The following is a 21,022-nucleotide window of genomic DNA, read 5'->3' on the forward strand; positions in this document are numbered from 1 at the left end:
TTTCTCTCCACTCGATATGTCAATTTTTAAACATAAAATAAAAATTCATATTTATTTTCTTTCAATTGTAATGAAAGAAAATGAATTAAAAGGTAAAAAAAAAAAAAACAATTAAACATTATATTGGTAATGAAAAGAAATTAAAAGGTAAGGCTTTAAACCAGTAAAAAAAATAATAATAAAAAGCATTTAATAATTAATTAATTATTTTTTTGAAGCTGCTATCAAATTTGGCAACAGGGGGAGAGATGTCATTTCATGTCATGACATATCAGATTTGGTTTCTTGGTTGGAAAACATTTCTGTTGTCTTTTTTTTTACCATTATTGATTATTTGGAAATTTTGACATCTCCTTTAGAGATCTCTAATTTTGTTTATGAATGTTATTGTGTAAATCTAGATGTAGATTCAAATAGGATTTGGGTATCTAATACTCTATGACTTGTTTTCATTTTTTGATAGGAACTCTTATTTTTTTGTTCAAAAAAAAGGAGAAACTTGATATAAGTCTAATTTTTTGAGTCAATAGTAGTAATAATCCAATTTATTAAAATAAGCTCAATTCCTTAAATTTAGATATTTTATTATTAATAATTATCTCTTCAATGATAAGATTTATTATAAAAATCAAATTTTTTCGTAATTATCTCTTTGATTATTATTATTATTATTATTATTATTATTATTTATTGTTTAGTTATTTCTTGTTTAAACCTCATTTATTAATTTTAAAATCAACCTATGTTATTTATATTTATCTACTTATATGACTGATTCTTTTTTATAATCAACCTATCATAGATTAATGTGTCTTACTTGTAGGTATATTATGTTTTTTCTACCTTTTAGTTAGGTTTCATATCTTATTTATTGGTATAATATACATTCATATCTTTTAGAAGATTTTAATTGATTTTTAATATTTAAAAAAAAAATATAAAAAGAGCATTAAAAAAATATGTAATTAGATAACTGGACTCACTCCTGAAAACCATCTATGTTTTTAGACCTAGATCTAAAAGCCCCTAAAAGAAAAACTTTATGACTTGTATTACGTGTGAGGCAAGTATAAATAAAGACGTAAATTCTTTTTCTTTGTTACATTCGTGACCCTATCCCATTATCTTCTTTTTTTTTTTTTTTTTTTTTTTTTTTTTTTTTTGACAAACAATAATGCTAGTAGATTAAATTATTAAAATATTAAAGAGAAAGGGATTGATTGTGATCCAACCCCCACCAAAATACATAAACATTAGGATACGTTATAATCACTGCAGTAAAGCGCCATCTACACCTTATCTCATTATCTCAAGATACGTTGACTCTCGTTTCTATTTCTTTTAACCGGTGTTTATGTTTTCTTCAACTTCTTTCGTTTTACTGTGAAATATTAAATTATTATTGTGAAATTGATTGACGTGGAGAACTCCAAAAGACGTACGACTAAAAACCCTTTCGGTTTCTTTTCATAAACCTTACGAGGTACTCTTTCTCCAATTTACAATGCACAAAGCCATGACCATCTCTTTCTAGATCTCAAGCCCTCAGGCCTCCTTACTTATCAAGCTTTGAAGTTGAAAATTTGATATTCCAAAACTAGCTAGAAAGAATCTCAAAGTTTTGGATCGGTTTGTGGTGTGGACTTTGGAGGGTGAGGGCTGCGGAGCTTCTTGTTTGAAATTGAAAAGGTTCATCTTTTTTCTGTGATGATTACTTGGTTTAGCGATATGTTAGTTTCGATTAGCATTAAGATTCATTTCATCAATCTTAGTATTTTATTTATTCGATTGTTATATTTTGGTAAATTATTTCAATGTTCGTCCCTTCATCTCACATGTTATTTTTGTTTTGGGATGTTCTCTGGTGTGATAAATTGTACGTTTTTATTTGTATGGAAGGCCGGGTTTTATAGCGAAAATGTAATGGCTGGAGGACAATGAAACTTGGGAAATGAGGGGTAATATTGCAAAGGAATTGAGTAATTGAATTTGAATAAATCACTTATAATTAATACACATCTAGTCTCATAAGCATATGGTAGTTTTAAGAAAAATGTTATATACTATCCCCCTCTAAGAAATTTTAAATCTTTCTTGGTAATGTATTTAGGGGGATTTGTTAAACAGTGTTAGCTGATTTATATGTATCGCTATTCCAACAGATTCAAATGATCAACAAAGCCAAGTTTCATATGCATTTGATTCTTTATGTTTGTTTTTTTGTTGGCTTATATATATCATCATTTTTCTAGTTCACATTTACTTTAAAAACTATGCTAAGTGGCGCATAAGCTTTTGTTGATTTGTTGCAATTGATGGAGAAGATTGACATTTTATAACAACAGGTTATGAACACACGGAGTCTTGCAAGCAGCAAGATTGCAACATTATTCGATCAGGTCACTCTTAAGAATGAAAGTTTGAATATGCAGGCGATAATATAGCTTCTTAATTAGACCACCGCTACTAGCCCAAATTGGCAAAGCCATGAGTGTGAAGGATACTTGTTTAATTTGTTTTGAAGACATTTCTGGTGATCGAATGTTTTCAATTGGTACTTGTCAACACAAATATAGCTTGCCTTGCATGAAACATCATGTCAAAATAAATTTGCAAAATGGGATCGTGGCACAATGCCCTCATAAAGATTGTAAGTGTGAAGTGAATATCGATGGTTGTAAAAAATTCTTGTCACCTGAACTAGCTGATGTTATGATTGAACGAATCACGGAGTATTCTATTCCTGTTACAGAGAAAGTTTACTGCCCATATCCGAGGTGTTCCGCACTAATGTCAAAACAGGAGGTCTTGGAACATACCAAGACTTCGTTTGTTGGTGAGGGAGGCAGGAAGTGCATGAAATGTAAACACTATTTCTGTATCAATTGCCAGGTTCCTTGGCACTATGATATGAGCTGCTACGATTGCCAGAGATCTGAAACATATTCCTGCGTAGAAGACCAATTGTTGAAATCACTTGCAACGAAGAAACTTTGGCGCCAGTGTTCGAAGTGCAATCATATGGTTGAACTTGATAGTGGTTGCTACCACATCACTTGCAGGTGCTTGTGCTTTACACTTCTAATCCTCCAATCTGATTAATTTTTAGGTTTCCTCTGTGATTCTTTTGCCTATCTTAATTTAGAAAACTTTGAAATGTTATACAGTAAAACCTCTACACATTCTTAATGTTGGGACAAAAACCTAATTTAATGCTCAAGGTATTTAAAGGCGCTAGTCAGGCGGTAGGTAGGGCCTAGTGCCAAGATACTAGGCGGGGGACTAGGTGGGGGCTTGCGAGTTTTTAAAAATAATTAAATTTATTGTATAACATATAAATAATTGTTCACTTATACTTAAAAAATACATAATTGTATTGTGAAAGTGAAACATTAATTGCAAACATAAATTGATATTAAAAAATAGCAAAAAAAAGTCATAAAACCACCCACCCCGCTCTAGCCTGCTTATGCCCACCTAAGCGGGTGCCTAGGCTGGAGGCTAGGTGAGTCTAGGTCTCATTTCGTTTTTTTCTTTTTAAATGCCTAGGGATTAGTTTAGACGGTGGCCTACCACTTAGTGCTTAGGCAGCCGAAATAGAGATGTAGTTACAAAATTATATTTTGATTAACTTATCCTTAATGAAAGTTGAATAGATGAAATGAACAATGCTAATTTTCAAGTATACACATTAGAAAAAGACAGACAACTAGTCTATCTTAGCTTGTGCGGCATGTATGTAGTACCCTCCTTAGCATCTCTCTTTCTAAGTAGATTTGATAAATACATACAATACAAACCAATGATATCTTTAGAGAAATAGTTTATTTAATTTTAGATTTTATTGTGACATTGACAATTATTACTATGTGTAGGCAAGTTTCTTAAGATGGGACCAAGAAGAATTATAACTTATTACAATATATAGGTTAGGGAATTGGTATTAGCACTCCAAAAATCTCATTCTACACTTCTCACAAGTGTATTTTTCTTTCTAATTATAAAAAGTTTGGAGTGTCAAATGAGATTTTTGGAGTGCTAATTACAATTTCCATAGTTTATTCCTGTATATAACTGACTCGTGTTGGGACTGCAAATGACTACATGAAGGTTATTCCTTTACAGGGTATCAATATGGAAAGGTTTTGCTGTATTATGAAAGAATAACCAAGAAAAGAAAAGACGATAACCTTTTTCTCTCATGAACACCCCTCTTTAGGGTATAAATCAAAAGTTAATCAAGCAGAAAAAAATAATAATCATCAGAGTGCGGAATGAGAAAATATATATCCGGAAGTCATCTCTCATGCAATATACATCTCTAAAAACAAGGGATGATCATCTAAATGGTAGCAAGTGCATAGTATTGTTGAGATATATATAGAGTTCTTATGTTGAATACATTTTATGGCAGTACATCAATATTGCTAGTAAAGTTGTAATTCTTCGCACGCTGTCCCAAGATCCTGATGCAAATACAATTTTCTCTTGTAATGACCTTTTGACCTTCTTACCAAGAAAAGGCGTCACTCGTGTTGTTTTATTGTATTGTATTTTATTTTATTTTTCCGGATGCATATATAATTTCATGATTTTTGTATAATCCCTTGTTGTCTGTACCACGTTTGTATTGTCTCTGTAGATGTGGACATCAGTTTTGCTATACTTGTGGAGCTGAATGGAAGAACAAGCATGCGACATGTTCCTGCACGATCTGGGACGAGCATTTTACTATACGGCCGTGACGACGAGTGTGACATGTCAGTATATGTGAACACTCTCTTGTCGAATTACAAATATGCACATCTAGAGTTCTAAGCAGATAGGTTGATATATTGAGTTTTCTTTTGATTTCTCGTCAATTTCTTTAGGTTTCTTTCTTATGTTAAAGTGTAGTTGTAACCTGTACTAAGAGATCAGAGAGGGCGTAGGAAAGGTGGTGGAGGACCAACAATGCAGAAGGTATTAATGTGAAACAGATTTTGTGCAAGGATTTCTTTCTTTTTATTGTTGGAACTATGTTCTCTCCCTTTGGCTTAGTTTTCTTTTGATCAGCGTTTTAACTCGCGAGGATGCATTTTTTTCTCCTCATAGAGTTCTTGAGGAGTAATGGCTCTTTTGAAGTGATTTTGAAAGGGCTAGAAGCAGTTTTTGCCAGAAGCACCTCCCATGTGCTTCTGTTATCTATCCGCGCTCATGGTTTGAGCATCACCAAGATCACCCAATTCTCGAATTTACAGTCGGTTGTCTAAGTACATAAAAGATAGTTTATGAAGTGGTTCAGATGTCCCCGACCAAGGATATAAAACAAATAAATAAAAAAGAGTTATTAATATAAAATAAATTATTAGGATAAACGCATTTTAGTAATCACATTGATTTTCATTCCGATTCATGTGAATTAGTAAACAACTTGTGGTTTGGTACTATTCCAACTTTGATCCCTGAAAGTTTTAGTATACAATTTTCTACATAAATCTGATTTTGATTTCACCTCATTCCAAACTCTTCTCATCGAGCGCAAACCGGTTTTGGATGTTGATGAAATTTTGTTTGTTATATTCTCTGCCAAATAAACTTATGGTTGAAGTTACATTAGAATGCATTCACAGCATTTTTTTATTAGTGAGTGGTTAAGATTTAACTAAAATTATTTGCTTAAATCTCAACCGTTATTTATTGTCTTTTGATGCTTAAGAGAGCATAGCTCATATTAGGTTTATGTGTTGGGTTCAAATCTCTCGTCCAACACAAATTTTCATTTATAATGAAAATCTGTAGAGCCCAAATATTTTGGGCCGGGTAGAGTCTGGCTGGCCTGGCCCATTTGTCTTATGGGCTTTTATATTTTGTTTACGGTTCTGCCATCCAACTTTCTTGTCCCCCAATACCAAAATTTTGACCCTCAGCAGTCAGCAGTCAGCAGTCATTCCAGTAAACCTCACTAGGTTTTCTCACTGAAGATTTAACCCAAATACCCCAATAATCAAACCCTAATTCCCCAACTCCTATGGCGGATGACCGCGACGAGCTCAGCGATTACACATCGGAGGACGAGGGCACCGAGGATTACAAGAAAGGAGGCTACCACGCCGTCTCTATTGGGGATTCCTTCAAGAATGGCTGCTATGTGGTGCAGAGCAAGCTCGGGTGGGGCCACTTCTCCACCGTCTGGCTTGCCTGGGACACGAGGAGCTCGGTATGTATCTGTCTTTGTTGTCAAGTGTGCTACTTGTTTGGTTGCTGAGAAACCGAGGGAAAATGGAATAGTGACCGAGGGAAAATGGAATAGTGGAATTGAAATGTTGTGTTCTGTACGCTTCTTTGGGAAATTAGGGTTTAGGCAATGAAAGGAGAGGCACTATTTTTTTTATGAATCCAATTAGTTAATAGCAAAGCGATTTGGTTAAAAGAAAATTTTGAATGTAACGGCAAGGGGGATAGAAGAACAAAAAAAAATGTTGGGGAATGGCTCAACTCCGCGAACTTAAATTGGTTGGCTTATACAAACAGTGAAGAGTTAGGCGTAGTCGGAGTAAGGATTTCGGTTTCTGAGCATATTTATTGCATTGGTTACTCTTTAGTAACTTGAACTAGTTGTGTATTTTAGTTACTTTACCATAATTGTTTTTATAGCATTTGAAGTGAAGATTTTCTGTCTTGTCTTGCGTGTGTGCGTGTGCGAATTTTTTATTAACGTGTTGAAAAGGAAATGAGGAACTTAACTATTCAAACCTTTAACAACATGAGAAATTCATTGTTTGTAGCGTTATGTAGCTTTGAAGATTCAAAAGAGTTCTCGTTATTACAGTGAAGCTGCAATGGACGAAATAAAGATTCTCAAACAGATTGCTGAGGGAGACCCTGTTGATAAGAAGTGTGTTGTGAAGCTTTTGGATCACTTCAAGCATTCAGGCCCAAATGGACAGCATGTGTGTTTGGTTTTTGAGTACCTGGGGGATAACCTCCTGACCCTTATTAAGTATAATGATTACCGAGGGGCTCCGCTGCACATGGTCAAAGAAATTTGTTTCCATATATTGGTGGGTTTGGATTACTTGCATAGTCAACTCTCGATAATACACACAGATTTGAAGCCAGAGAATGTCTTGCTTTTGTCAATGATTGATCCATCTAAAGATCCTAGGAAATCAGGTGCTCCTCTCATCCTTCCGACCAGCGAAGATAAAACTGTGCCCGTCTCTGGGGCTTCTAAAGACATTAAGAAGTTAAATGGAGATCTTACGAAAAACCAGAAGAAGAAGATCCGGAAGAAGGCTAAGAAAGCAACTCAGGGTGGTGCCGGGAGGGAAGACAATGAGGCAGATTCCGCAATAGTTGGCTCGGAAGATTCTATTAGTGAAGTAAAATCAAATGGGGATTCTGTTCAAGAACAAGTGAAGGATTCTGGAGTTAGTAATGAATCAATAAAGCGTGAAGATAAGGAAGAAACTCAAGAAGCAAAAGCAAGCCGTTCCGCAAGGAAGAAGTTATTCGTAGAAGCTGACCTTAAATGCAAATTGGTTGATTTTGGAAATGCTTGTTGGACGTATAAGCAGTTTACAAGTGATATCCAGACAAGGCAGTACAGATGCCCAGAAGTTATTCTTGGAGCAAAATACTCGACTGCAGCGGATTTATGGTCCCTTGCTTGCGTTTGTTTTGAGCTAGCAACTGGTGACATTCTTTTTGATCCGCACAGTGGTGACAGTTATGATAAGGATGAGGTACGTGCAGATTTGTGATTTCTTCTTTGAAAGTTTATGATGAATTTGATAAACTAGGTGTCTGATATATTGACTTTTAAATTTCGTTGTGAAGGATCACCTTGCACTGATGATGGAACTTCTTGGAACTATTCCCCGTAAGGTAATACCATGATACTTTGCTCACTGGAAGAAATGAGAGTTATATGTAATTGTACTTTTTGACAATAAGTCTGGTTAAATAAGGGTATTCATGGATTTATATTTTGCAGACTGCATTAGGCGGTAAATATTCCCGGGATTTCTTTAACCGGTATGGGGATTTGAAGCATATTCGACGATTGCGTTTCTGGCCTCTTAATAAGGTGTTAACGGAGAAGTACGCATTCAGCGAGCAAGATGCAAATGACATGGAAGACTTCCTTGTTCCCATACTTGATTTTGTCCCCGAAAAGAGGCCAACAGCTGCACAATGCCTCAGTCATCCGTGGATTAGTGCAGGGCCTCGACTCCTTGAGCCTTCCATGGCTGGCGTGCTGCCTCAGGCCTCCAATGGGAGTATTTCTGAGATGGAGAAGGATGAGAGGGAAGCAGTGGAGGTGGGAATGGGGAATTTAGTCATTGATGAATCTTCAAAACCTGTTAAAGAATCCCAGACTGCACAAAATTCATCACTACACGCATGACGTGCTGGTTCAGGTTTTTTTTTTTTTTTTCGATTCAATGTTTTACACAATTTGTTTTGTTCTTCTATTATAGAGCTGTGTTCTTCTCTTCTACCTCTTCCATTTTTCCTTTTTGTCCGAAGCGTTGAGCTTTGTTGGTTTTCCATATTCATTTGATAATCCATTTCGTGTTACGTTGACCTGAGCGGCACTTTTGGGTGTACATTCTTAGTTTCTTACTCCCGAAATGCTCGGGCACTAGTACAATCCAGCATCCAGGTCGGCCAAAATATTACAGGGCCACAAACACTAATCACCGTTACTTGTTGCATATACTAGAGATAAGCCTAACGGATTCAGCTCGCGATATCAGCTGCGGTGATGAAATCTTGTGGGAGAAATTCAGTACAAGTTCATAGAAATATGGTACAAACATATCAATTTGTTTGGCAGCTGAACGTTCATGACCTCCGGAATTACCTGTAAAATTAACGAGGTGCGATTAAGTTTCCAGAACACAAACGAAAAGCATTCGAATCTCATGGACTCCATAGTGCATAAAGCGAAAATGAAATTTTTACCTATACTGAATCACTTCCTAGTTACAATATTTTCCTTGTCCTGAGATAAGAGTACATAAGAAAAAATCCGATGACGGCGCCAACAACTATCCCTGCTGTTGTAAACCAAAATGCGAACTGCACCAAACTAAGCAATAAGTAATGGCCATGTTGCAATTACCCGGAAGAAAATGGGAAGAGAATCAACTAAGTTAATTCACAAACTTTTACGTACCACATGTTCTTCAAGGTAGGACCTTAAGTTCATGCCAAATATACCTGAAATTTGAAGGAAGACGAGACTGCTGAGTACCGAAACATCGATTTAATGACAAATTTGGGATTTAATGACAAATTTGGCTGGCAAACAATTATGGACAATATAAAGGAGTTATTTGACAAAACAATATTGTAATCTACATTAAATTCATCTAAACGACGGGAAGTGGGATTCAAACTTGGGTTCAATGAGGGAAGCACATACTGCTCTAGCCAACTTACCAATCTAAGGAACTGATATTACAGTTGTTACTTCATGGTGTTGAACTGAGATTATATTTGAAATGTACAGAACACCAAATAGGATTTTGAATTGTTATTGACACTCCAAAATTCTCACTTTGCACTCCAACCTTTCTATATTTAAAAAGAAAAATACACTTATGAAGGAGTGCAAAATGAGATTTTTGGAGTGCCAATAACAGTTTCCTTTAAAAAAAAAAATGACAACCATTGCACCATTCAACTCTTCTGCTTTGAGAAAACTCCAAAATATGACTATATTTCTACGGTAAGAACAAACAAGAAATCTATGTTATCTACCACCTCTAGCACTAGGTTTTTTTAGTTTCTTGGCCTACAGAAACCATTGACATTCTTAGAAACAACTTAGGACTTGTTTGGATGTGCTTTTAAAATTATTGAAAGCGCTTTTAGAGAAAATATTTTTTGGTTCCAAAAGCACTTTAAGTGCTTTCCAAAATTTACTTGCATTTTTACTAAGAATTGGTTTCAAAAACATTTTCACCAAAAGCACTTTCAATCATTTCAAAAGCACATCCAAACGAGTTCTTAGACATGTCAAAATCCAGTTTGTTGTCTAAAAGCTTTGATTGATTCAAAATTAATAGATAACTGCATATAGGAATATACATGGACATCAGAATTTTCCACGTGGAAAGTTATGTAGTAAATTTTCCACAACAGGGAGAGACTGGAAACAAATAGAATCGCACCCGAACCCATTGGAACATTTTTAACAACACAATGCAACTAATACAGGTAAGAGATAGGTTTTGTAGCAGGTTAAGGACACACCTGCAACCAGAGCGCCAAGTGCCAAACAAAATGTCCCAACCTGGAGTAGTAATTCCACTTTGCTAACCTCGAGCCTCCGAGAACTGTAAATGAAATCAGTTAAAATTGGCATTAGATAAATGGAAAGCACAGAGTGAGCAAAGTTCAATCCGGTTGAGTATGAGAGTGCAAATAGATGAGGAACTAATAGGGAAATCTTAACTTTTTTGTTTTAGGATTATATATGAAACTTTTAACTAACTGATTCAGCTGAGGGTGAGGCTGTAAGTTGAGCCGAATGGGCACCTATGTGTTTCTTTTCTGCGTCTATGTTTGCCTCTCTATGTGCAGGATGGGGCTGCACGTGGAAGAGGATGCTGATCTATATACATTGTTGGCCCAATTTTCTAACAACTTAAACGTTTCGGATTTCGTGGTTGTCTAACAACAAGATCAATTAAAGTTTCACATCCAGACAAACAGTATAGAGCTATAAACAAATCAAAAACAACAAAAACATTCAGACCTCAAGTTGACAGCTATAGAATCTTCCATTTCTTTAGCAGAATCAAGAAGCCTTTCAGCCTGGCCATGACAAGATTCACATCTGCGAATGCAACAAGCACTAAGGTCAACTTCCAATGTGAACATCATAGCACAAGTTTCAAATAATGCTGCTTTTTAGTTGTACCACAGCATAGAAAAAACAAATGCATCAGTATCAGTTAGTGCTAAAAAAAATTGTCTTTGTTTGGGGAAGGTGAGGAGGAGCCTACCGTTGAAGATAATTTTCCAAAAGCATCTCAATTTCTTCCTCCTCTTCTGTATATAACAAAATCAAACCAAAGATACACTTAGCTCATTGACTGAATTTGCAACTTATACATTGCTCAAGTAAATTACAGAACTCGCATCTAAGACTAACCTTCGGCAATCTGCTTCTCTAAAGGAACAGAACATTCCATGTCATCATTCATCTTATTGAGTGTACAGTTTCTCCCCATAATGCATATACGGCGTATTTCATGGGGATCCTCCAACAGATCAAACAGCATTTGCCTGAGCGCCCCTGCCCTTGAACCCAATTCAACCTTTCATTAACAAAGGACAGGTAACCAGATTAATACTAATGTTTGTCAATGCCCATAGACATGGGTTTACCATTAAGTCAAAATGATCAACCATACCAAGGTTTGCTTGCTAATACGAAGCTCTTCCAGTACGTCAGCAGTTAACCGGTTTGGCAAAACGCTAAGTAAATTTTGAACCTGAAGCAAATTGAAGGAGACTAAACATGATAACACTTGAACCACAGAATTTGAAAGAAAAAAAAAATATAGATATTTATTTGGGGGGAGGGGGAGACAGAGAGATGTATCATCCATACTGCAAAACAACTATACAAAATTATTTCTATTATTTTACTTGAATCACGAAATCCTTTATTTTTCCTTGACAATAGGCAATTTTAATCATATAAATCATTACCATGCAGCATTTGTACAACTATGATCAGCATATTTCTTAGCAAAAGTAACATAACATGTGATGTTTAGATTGGTCAACCTACTGATTTTTTCTCGACAGCTGTAAGCTAAATACATAGAGAATATATTTAGCTTTAAGACAGTTATTTGCTGAGAAAACCTTAGGAAAAAGAATATTAAAACACTCACTATCTGGCCATACTCACACGAGGTTCTAAATTTATTAGTCTTTGTTCTAAACGCTGTATTCTTGAGAGTAATGCTGCTTCAACAACCTGAAAGTACCAAAATCACAAAATATGTTTTTCATTCAGCACTCTGATAAATTGAGAATCAGAAGCCTAATAGGTGAAAAGATAGGAAGTATATGCATGACAAGGAATATGAATCATATAAACGCAAAAGGTCACATTTTACCTCTTGCCAACCTTTTCAGTAAATGAAGATAAGTAACACAGAAATCGGTCCTTGATGTAAGCCTTGTTATTGAAAACCTACAGTTTATTCTAATTTATTGAGAAAGGAGATACAATGAAACATTAAACTCAAAACAGTGTATCCTCCTTTTGAAATTTGATATTATCCGATGCAGTCACACCTTAACCAAAACAGAAAGCTTTGTCTTTCAGTTTTAATCTCAGTTCAGTTGTCATTGAATTTGTATTAGATGCAGTTCACTGCATGCCACAAGCTGTCAGGTTCCTAAAAGATGCATTCTTCATCTAGAAACCCCCCACAGATTTGGGCACCTGTGACATCCACAACTGGAAGTCACTCACTATAATCTTCCATAATGATCTTAAGCGGTTGATTTGCACTCTTAATACAGTTAAATAAATGATAAGAGACTTTGAGACAAGTTTTGATCATATGAGTATGAATGCTTCTCCCCTATAGGACGAATATTTCTTCCAATAAGTTAGATTCTTATTTCTTAAAGAGATTTTTTGTAACGGTATCCAACATACAAAATACCAAATTAAAGACAAATATATCTTTGAAGCCAGTCATAAAATAAAGATTGGTGTTTGCATTAAAACTTCAATTCAGTTATATATTTGGCCCGGCAATTTTTTCCAATGCAAACGACAGCCATATTAGAATTCCTTTAAGGCATAAAATACTGCAATAAAATAAAGACTGGAGATATCATGATATCAGCATATTCCAATGCAAACTCCAGGCCTTTTCAAATTCTCCAGAACTGAACCCTAATGGGCTAATAATTGAAGAAACTTACAAGGTAGCATTTCTAGGAATCATCTTTGTGTAAGATATCTACAAGCAGACCTTTTGCAAATTTGTAATACACACACACTAATAACATATATTAAAAAACAGAAATGTTATGCTTAAATTCCCAAGCAAAAATAGCGACTTAGCTTGAAGTGAGAGAGGGATCAGGACAAGAATGCTAACCTCGAGCTCAAATGGCATAGATGGTCCTCCATTCATAAGTTTGGGGTTTAGTCGAGGCAACAATGCTTCTATGAAAGCTCTGCCTCCTATACTGCACATGCAAAATTTCCAATAGTATTATGCTTTGAACTTGATAAGGCAAAATTAGACGTCAATGGGTGCAATATCTTGTTCTGCTCTCACTTGTTGTAGTCAAATATAAGGACACGCTCTTGCATTGCAATTGCGCGTAATGAGCCTAGATTCAACAGAATAGCATGCTCACGGACCTAAGAGGTGAACCGAAAGAAGCTCGTAAGTATGATAAATATCCGCCATTTAGTAAGAAAGTAACCCACTTACCAAAATTTAAATTTTTATACAGGTAATAACACACACAAAAGCATTACAATTTGCAAGAACTTGCGAGAAATACAAAAATTGGAAGTTGGAATCCTACCAGCAACGAAGGCATCGAATTTGTCAGAAACAATGAAGGATCAACACTCCGAATATCACGCGGACGAAGACCTGAGGACGAAAGTTAACACTCAGTAACCCGAAAACAGCACTAGAAATAACTAACATCAGTTTAACTTCAAAGAGCAGTATAAAGAACATAGTATTTTACGAACTGTTTGGAAGTTCTTTTAAAATAACTAGAAGCGCTTTTAGAACACCAAAAGCACTTCTTATAATGTTTGGCATAAAAAATAAAATTAAAAGTGCTTCTGGATTGATAGAAGCCCTTGAAGTACTTCCAAGAAGCATTTCCAAACGTAACTTTACTCACCACTGGACTTCAATAGCTGACGTCTATTTATTTTTCTAATAGATATCGTCCCATTAGCCTTCACTTCTTCCACCTATAAAATAATTAAATAATAGTATTGCTTAATCATGTTGATTAGTGCATTAATCACAGTCTATAACTGCAATTAACAGATAACGAAATTGGCTTGCAACAGACCTCGTATACTGGCTCGCGAATTCCGAGCAAAGAGTCACCGGCAGACGACGTCGCAACCCTTGACGAACCACCACTCGTCTCCGTCGTTTGGTGTTGGCTGTTGACCGGAACGACGTCGTTGGTTCTAGCTTCGTCATCGGAGATGGTTTCGGTGTCGCTGAAGCGGTCCTCCTCGGTGGCCGATCCAAAGCACTTGGGTCTCGGCAAGACCGAGGGGGAGAGCTTGACCGGAATCGGAGAGATGAAAGAGATTTCGGTCTTTCGCAATTGGGAGAAGAAGAGCTGAGAGGAGTGGGCGGAAGAGAGGAGTGGGCGGAAGAGTGGAGTGGGAGCTGGAGGAGGTACGGCCATGGAGTCAGAGCCATTGCAGAGTCGCAGATCTCTGGTTGCGATCATGTAGGCGGAAGAGTTGGGTAGTATCTGTAAGTGTAACGTGCAAATGGATTTCTGTAGATATCTTAAAATTGGCTAAACTGTAGCAAAGAAGATTGATCTGTAGTTTAGTTTAACTTTATTAATAGTTTTTCTCGAATGCGTTATAAATAGTCAAAAGTTAAAGGAATAACCTTTTTAAGGACATGAGTGAAGCAGGTGTAAAATATTACATTATGATTTTAGTAGCTATAACACAAAGGAGATGGCAGATAAAAAGAGGAAATGATACTGATATTATTTCTCTTGCTTTCTTTCGCAGTGCATTTGAGAACAAACGGAGTGCTCTATTTATAGAGCGACTCTCGTAACTACAACCATCAAAATACAATGATGATACTTTTGAAAGTATCAAACACTATTACTCACTATTACTAAGTCTTTGGGCATTCTTTTGAGTGGACATTCATCTACTAATTTTATAACACCTCCTTGGATGCCTACATATCAACATCAGTTGCCTTGTTAAAACCTTGCTCGGAAAAATCCAGTGGAAAAAAAGCATAGCGAAGGAAAAAGAGTACAACTTTACCTGGATTGTTGATATAGTTTTAAGTATACTTATGTTGCCTCGTTAAAACCTTGATAGGAAAAACCTTGTGGGAAAAATCCTAGTCGAAGGAAAAAGAGTACAACAAGCATGTATCATAGATGCTTCCCCTGATATTTATCTCCCCCTGATTCCGCATTCTTCAAATTTAGCTGATTCGTAAGTCGACGTAATCCGATACTCTGCACTAACTTCTGAAACGTGCACTTTGGTAGAGATTTAGTGAACAGGCCTGCCAGATTTTTATTGGAACGGATTTGTCTGACTTTAATAACTTTAGCCTTCTGAAGCTCACGTGCATTGAAAAACTTTGGCGATATGTGTTTAGTCTTATCGCCCTTAATGAATCCTTCCTTCATTCGGACAACACAGGTTGCATTATCTTCATGGATGACAGTTGGATTGTCTATCTTCGAAGGTAGACCACATGAATTCCGGATATGATAGATCATTGATCTTAATTAGGAACATTCACTACTTGCTTCATGTAAAACAAGTATTTCTGAGTGATTTGAAGATGTAGCAACTAATGTTTGCTTTGTTGAGCGCCATGAGATTGTTGTATCTCCATTAGTGAACACATATCCAGTTTGTGAGCAGGCTTTATGCTAATCAGAGAGGAAACCAGCATCTGCATATCCAGTAAGGATCTGGTCATTTGTGGATTTTCCTGAGTAGAAGAGACCCATGTCTGTTGTTCCACGAAGGTATCGCAAAACATCTTTGACTCCTTTCCAATGATGCATTGCTGGAGCAGAGCTATACCTTGCTAACAAGTTAACTGAAAAAGCTATATTTGGTCTAGTACATTGCGCTAAGTACAATAAAGCACATATTGCACTTAGATAGGGCACTTCTAGACCAATGATCATTTCATCATCTTCTTTTGGACGGAATGGATCTTTCTTAATGTCCAAAGAACGAACGACCATTGGCGTGCTGAGTGAATAAGCCTTGTCCATGCCAAATCGGTTCATGATTTATTCATTGTAAGCTGATTGGTGGACCAAAATTTCATTAGCACAATGCTCGATCTGCAAGCCGAGACAATATTTTGTTTTCCCGAGGTATTTCATTTCAAATTCGCTTTTCAGATATTTAGCAGTTTTATTGAGCTCTTCAGGAGTTCCAACTAGGTTCATATCATCAACATATACTGCCACTATAGCAAATTCAGAATTGGATTTCTTAATGAACACACAAGGGCAAATGACATTGTTGATATATGCTTCTTTGATCAAATATTCACTGAGACGATTATACCACATTCGTCTAGATTTTTTTAGCCCATACAATGATCGTCTTAATTTGATCGAGAGTATATATCGTGGTTTGTTAGTTGTTTCAGATAACTTATGTCCTTCTGGAACCTTTATGTATATGTCAGTATCTAATTCTCAATATAGATACGCAGTGATGACATCCATAAATCGCATGTCAAGCTTTTCTGAAACCACTAAACTTATTACGTAACAAAATGTAATTGCGTCCATTACAGAAGAATATGTCTCCTCATAATCAATTTCAGGTCTTTGTGAAAAGCCTTGTGCAATAAGTCATGCTTTGTATCTTGCAATCTCGTTTTTCTCATTGTGTTTTCTTGTTAATACCTATTTGTAATCCACGGGATTTATATCAAGCGGAGTTTGGATTACTGGTCCAAAAACATTTCGCTTTTCCAAGGAATTTAATTATTCCTAGATTGCATCTTTCCACTTAGGCCAATCTTGTCTCTATTTGCATTCATCAACAGAGCGGTGCTCAATATCATCACTTAATATGATTTCAGTGACTGCTACAAATGCAAACATATCATCGATGATTATTTCATTCTGATCCCACAATTCATTTGTACATGCATAATTTGTAGAGATTTCTTTGCTTTCATGTACTGCTGTCTCTTCAAGGATATGTGTCTCATCAAGGACCTTTTATTTTCTGGAAGTAAAGAATCATAAATTGCGGATTTTTCATTCATTTTCTCTTCTTGAATGATTTCATTTGGATTCAGTTGTGTCATTGTCTTTCTCTTTCGAGGGGCTGAATCTTTTGAACCTGGGGGCCTACCACGCTTCAGGCGTGCACCAGATGAATCATTTACTACCACTTTATTTTGTCCAACAGGGACATCAATTCTTGCAGGTGCATTTGCAGCTGGTATATGTGATTTCGTCACTTTCATAGCATCATTAAATGCATCTGGCATTTGATTGGCAATACTTTGAAGATGAACGATCTTTTTCATTTCATTTTCACATTGAGTGCTACGTGGATCAAAATGAGACAATGTGTGTACAACCAATGTCAGCTCTTGCAGTTCTTTTGGAACGGTCTTTTATCCCCTTAACGACGGGAAGACTGTCTCATCAAAGTGACAATCAGCAAAACGAGCTGTAAACATATCACCTGTTAGGGGTTCCAAATATCTAATGATAAATAGTGAATCAAGACCCACATAAACTCCCAGTCTACGCTGATGTCTCATTTTAGTGCGTTGCGATGGTGCAATAGGCACATAAACAGCACAACCAAAAGCTCGTAAATGTGAAATATTTAGCTGATATCCAAACACGAGTTGTACTGAGGAGTATTGGTGGTTGGCTATAGGTTTTAATCGAACCAATGATGCAGATGTAAGATGGCATGTCCCCATGCGGAAACTGACAATTTTGTTTTCTTGAATAGAATGTGAGCTATTAACTAAAGATGCTTGATCAATGCTTCTGCTAAACCATTTTTAGTATAGACGTGAAGAACAGAGAGTTCAACATCAATGCCCAATGTCATGTAGTAATCATCACAGGTTTGAGACGTAAATTTACTAGCGTTATCAAGTCGAATTGACTTAATAAGATAATCTGGGAACTGTGCTCGCAACTTGATTATCTGAGCAAGAAGTCTCGCAAAAGCTACATTCTGAGTAGATAAGAGACAAACATGTGATCATCGGGTAGATGCATCAACCAAAACCATAAAATATCGAAATGGTCCACAAGATGATTGGATAGGTCCAGAAATATCCCCTTGAATTCTTTGCAAAAATGATGGGGATTCAGCATCAACCTTCAGTTGTAATGGTCTAATTACCAACTTCCTTTGAGAACAAGCCTTGCAAGGGTTATCATTTGAGATAACAATGTCTCTACTCAATAATGGATGTCTATTAGAGTTGGTAATGATCCTACGCATCATGGTGGATCCTGGATGACCCAAACGGTCATGCTAAAGGATATAATCTTTTGAATCAATGAACTTCTGGTTCATGATAGCATGTAATTCAATTGTCCTTATGTATGTATAATACAATCCACTCGACAAACCACGCAACTTCTCCAATATACACTTTTGGGTATCATTGGAGGTAATGCATAGATACTCCACATTTTTTATGTGAAAATTAACTTGACACACAAATTAAACCCTAATGTTGACAATTGTAGTATATATGTAAGTAGGGATCGTTCTAGACCACAGATTAACTAGGGATACTAATCTACTCAAAATTGACTCAAAAACATAAAACTAGGCTTAAAAACAGAAAACTAGAATATAATGACTCAAAACAAGCTAAATAAACTCAAAACACACATACTAAGTTAAATTGACTCAAAACAGGTCATAGAAAGTAATTAGGACGAAAATTAAACTAAAAAGACTTAAAAAACTCAATATGGCAGATTCTGACGAATTGAGACAAAGCTAACACAGATAAGAACTAATGGGTTATTTAGACGAATTTTGACCTTTACTTGACTCAAAATACTAATATAACTAAACTCAAACAGATTCTAAGTTAGTTAAGACACAAAATATTAAAGGGGATTGATTTTGACGAAATTAATTAAACTAGGCAGATTGCAAAACTAAACAGATTAGACACTAAATTGGTTGAATTGAAGGGTCCTTCTCCACACATGCACATATGCAACACAAATTGATTTCCAGTTATTATCCCCTTAAACCATGAATGACAATGCCCCAAATTAATCGTGAGAAACACAAATTAACTTTCAGATTTTCCTAGCTTCATTGAATTGGATGGAATACGCATCACAACCAAATTATCTTTCTGACGTTCTCTATATGAAACGCATGATAGAAATACATATCAAAAGTTATTAAGTTTTATGAAAATCATAAGCATTGACAAGGCATTCGTAACTATGAACTACATGATACTTTTGCCTAGAATTTACTTAACACAATCATGACTAGTAACCTTTACTACTTATGAACATAAGTTCATAACGACTAGGTGAAATTCCCTTATATTCTAGCATCAAATTCATGCATGAAAACTAAGTATGCATCCTTAATCAACACACAAGAACAAGTTCTCAATAAATCAGTTAAGTAAATTGCATTCACAATTCAAGAAACAAAAACTAGAGGAATCAATTCATGTTAAACATATATCCATGGCTTTGAATTCACCTCTAACTAACAAAAACTTAGTTACACATGTTTATAACAATTGAAAAGCAAATTAAAATAAACATGGAAACGAAACGAAGGAAGGAAGAACTCTGAAAGTCTCCAATGGATGTAGATTGCTTGCGGCATAAGGTCATTTTTTTCCTATAGAAGTCACGGCAAACTCCTTTTTCTCCCAAGGTTGCGGCAAAGGTGTATTTCTGAATGTATGGGGTGTGGTGTGTAGTGAATGAATGAATGAGTCAATGAAAGGATGAATGGTTGTGCGTATAGTGTAGAAAGATGCGGCAAAACTTATATATATATATATATATATATATATATATATATATATATATAATGCACGGCAAACCCTAGGAAATCAGAATTAGGTCTAGGGTTTGGTAGAAATCAGGTGGCAGAAGAACTAGGGTGCACCAAAATCTAAAGGGAAAAGGATTGCACAATCCTAGGAGAAAATGATTGCAGATTTTAGGGCTTCTAGAAGAGGGAGATGCGCCACCTTTGTAGGGGTTCTAGAAACAATGTGTTTTGTGGCAGAAATTATGACTTCTAGAAGGGATAAAGGGTGCGGCAAAGGGAACTATAGATGAACAAGGGCTAAGGGGTGCGGCACCAATGTAGGAAAATGATAAGGTAAGGTTGTTTGGATAATGTTCCATGTTTCTTGCTCTTTCCTTATCTTCTTTGTCTTAAACTTGTTTCTCCAGATTTGTTTCATGTTCCTAACCTCTTTTGACTCCAAATTCGTTCATCCACCATGCTCCATATGCAAGCTATCCATTTCATGCCCAAATCTGCTCTAAAAGGCTCAAAATTGCCTTTTCTTTCCAACTTTATCATTAGGACCTATAAACACACGAAAATAGCTTACAACACTATAATAAGTAGTAATTAGCTAACTAAATGCAAGGAAACAATATAACTAAGTAGTATAAATATACTCTTATCAATTTTCTGCACTTTTCGTTTCAATGTGGTATCCATTTAAACGTATGTATTTGAAAATCAACAAATTTCGAGTAGATCGAGTAGCATACAATGCATTCTGTATGGATAATATTGTTACATTTGGTAACATAATCTGGACTTTCCCTGAGCCTTCAATTACATCTGATTGACCTGATATTGTTGTTACCCTTACTCTTGTAAGCATCAAGCTTGAGAAATACTTTCGATCACGAAGTATTATATGTGTGATTACGCTGTCTACAAGACAAATATATCTGCCATTTCTCATGTTTTGAGAATAACCATAGTTTTTATCTATACTTTCTGAGTAAAGGGGATCACGGTTAAAAACAACTTAGAAATTTAAATGCCTCTTTTATTGAAATGCGAGTTTTTAAACTACAAGTTCAGAATAATAAAAGTACATCAAATATAAATGATTCAGTCGGACCGATACACTTCATTCCTCATTTCCACAATGAAGTCCAAGACATCTAGGTGGGTTATGTTCAACTGTCCTGATAAGTCGCACACTCGATCAGGTATATCCATTGGTCTAGCCTGGTCAAGGAA

At 35.8% G+C, this 21,022-nt stretch overlaps 3 protein-coding genes across 5 annotated transcripts; 2 read left to right on the plus strand and 1 right to left on the minus strand.

Annotated features, from left to right (window-relative positions):
* The first annotated feature begins 2,035 nt into the window (after positions 1-2,035).
* On the plus strand, positions 2,036-4,984 carry LOC148692896 (E3 ubiquitin-protein ligase RSL1-like). The gene is made up of 3 exons (XM_088680256.1): positions 2,036-2,055; positions 2,457-3,062; positions 4,643-4,984. The coding sequence occupies exons 1-3, from the start codon at positions 2,036-2,038 to the stop codon at positions 4,743-4,745; spliced, it is 729 nt and encodes a 242-aa protein (XP_088536382.1). The 3' UTR covers positions 4,746-4,984.
* Positions 4,985-5,870: 886 nt separating this feature from the next.
* LOC137741977 (uncharacterized) lies at positions 5,871-8,582 on the plus strand. 3 transcript variants are annotated; one of them, XM_068481695.2, is made up of 4 exons: positions 5,871-6,199; positions 6,768-7,727; positions 7,822-7,869; positions 7,979-8,582. In XM_068481695.2, exons 1-4 carry the CDS (start codon positions 6,011-6,013, stop codon positions 8,390-8,392), a joined length of 1,611 nt encoding a protein of 536 aa, XP_068337796.2. In that variant the 5' UTR covers positions 5,871-6,010; the 3' UTR covers positions 8,393-8,582. The 3 variants fall into 3 exon arrangements, with proteins under 3 accessions (XP_068337796.2, XP_088535472.1, XP_088535473.1); XM_088679346.1 differs by having other exon boundaries at positions 5,890-6,199; positions 6,812-7,727; XM_088679347.1 differs by having other exon boundaries at positions 5,918-6,199; positions 6,778-7,727.
* MGT10 (magnesium (Mg) transporter 10) lies at positions 8,544-14,567 on the minus strand. Its single transcript, XM_068481696.2, is given in 15 exon segments — positions 8,544-8,851; positions 8,953-9,069; positions 9,167-9,210; positions 10,249-10,331; positions 10,754-10,834; positions 11,004-11,049; positions 11,153-11,318; positions 11,415-11,495; positions 11,921-11,989; positions 13,134-13,224; positions 13,317-13,402; positions 13,573-13,643; positions 13,906-13,978; positions 14,083-14,327; positions 14,330-14,567. Coding segments are annotated over 14 exon segments (1,350 nt in total). The 5' UTR covers positions 14,448-14,567; the 3' UTR covers positions 8,544-8,851; positions 8,953-8,973.
* Between the last annotated feature and the right edge of the window lie 6,455 nt (positions 14,568-21,022).

This window comes from Pyrus communis, chromosome 11 (genome assembly GCF_041283825.1).
Source record: "Pyrus communis isolate YQ-2024b chromosome 11, ASM4128382v1, whole genome shotgun sequence".
Taxonomy (NCBI): Eukaryota; Viridiplantae; Streptophyta; class Magnoliopsida; order Rosales; family Rosaceae; genus Pyrus; species Pyrus communis.

What these genes read in the sequence shown, in the direction of transcription:
- LOC148692896 (XM_088680256.1), top strand. Translation starts at nt 2,036, where the DNA reads ATGGTAGTTTTAAGAAAAAT. An exon ending in ATGGTAGTTTTAAGAAAAAT is followed by an intron (nt 2,056 to 2,456) that starts GTTATATACTAT and finishes CTTCTTAATTAG; the next exon opens with ACCACCGCTACTAGCCCAAA. An exon ending in TGCTACCACATCACTTGCAG is followed by an intron (nt 3,063 to 4,642) that starts GTGCTTGTGCTT and finishes TTGTCTCTGTAG; the next exon opens with ATGTGGACATCAGTTTTGCT.
- LOC137741977 (XM_068481695.2), top strand. Translation starts at nt 6,011, where the DNA reads ATGGCGGATGACCGCGACGAGCTCAGCGATTACACATCGGAGGACGAG. An exon ending in ACAGTTATGATAAGGATGAG is followed by an intron (nt 7,728 to 7,821) that starts GTACGTGCAGAT and finishes TTCGTTGTGAAG; the next exon opens with GATCACCTTGCACTGATGAT. An exon ending in TTGGAACTATTCCCCGTAAG is followed by an intron (nt 7,870 to 7,978) that starts GTAATACCATGA and finishes TATATTTTGCAG; the next exon opens with ACTGCATTAGGCGGTAAATA.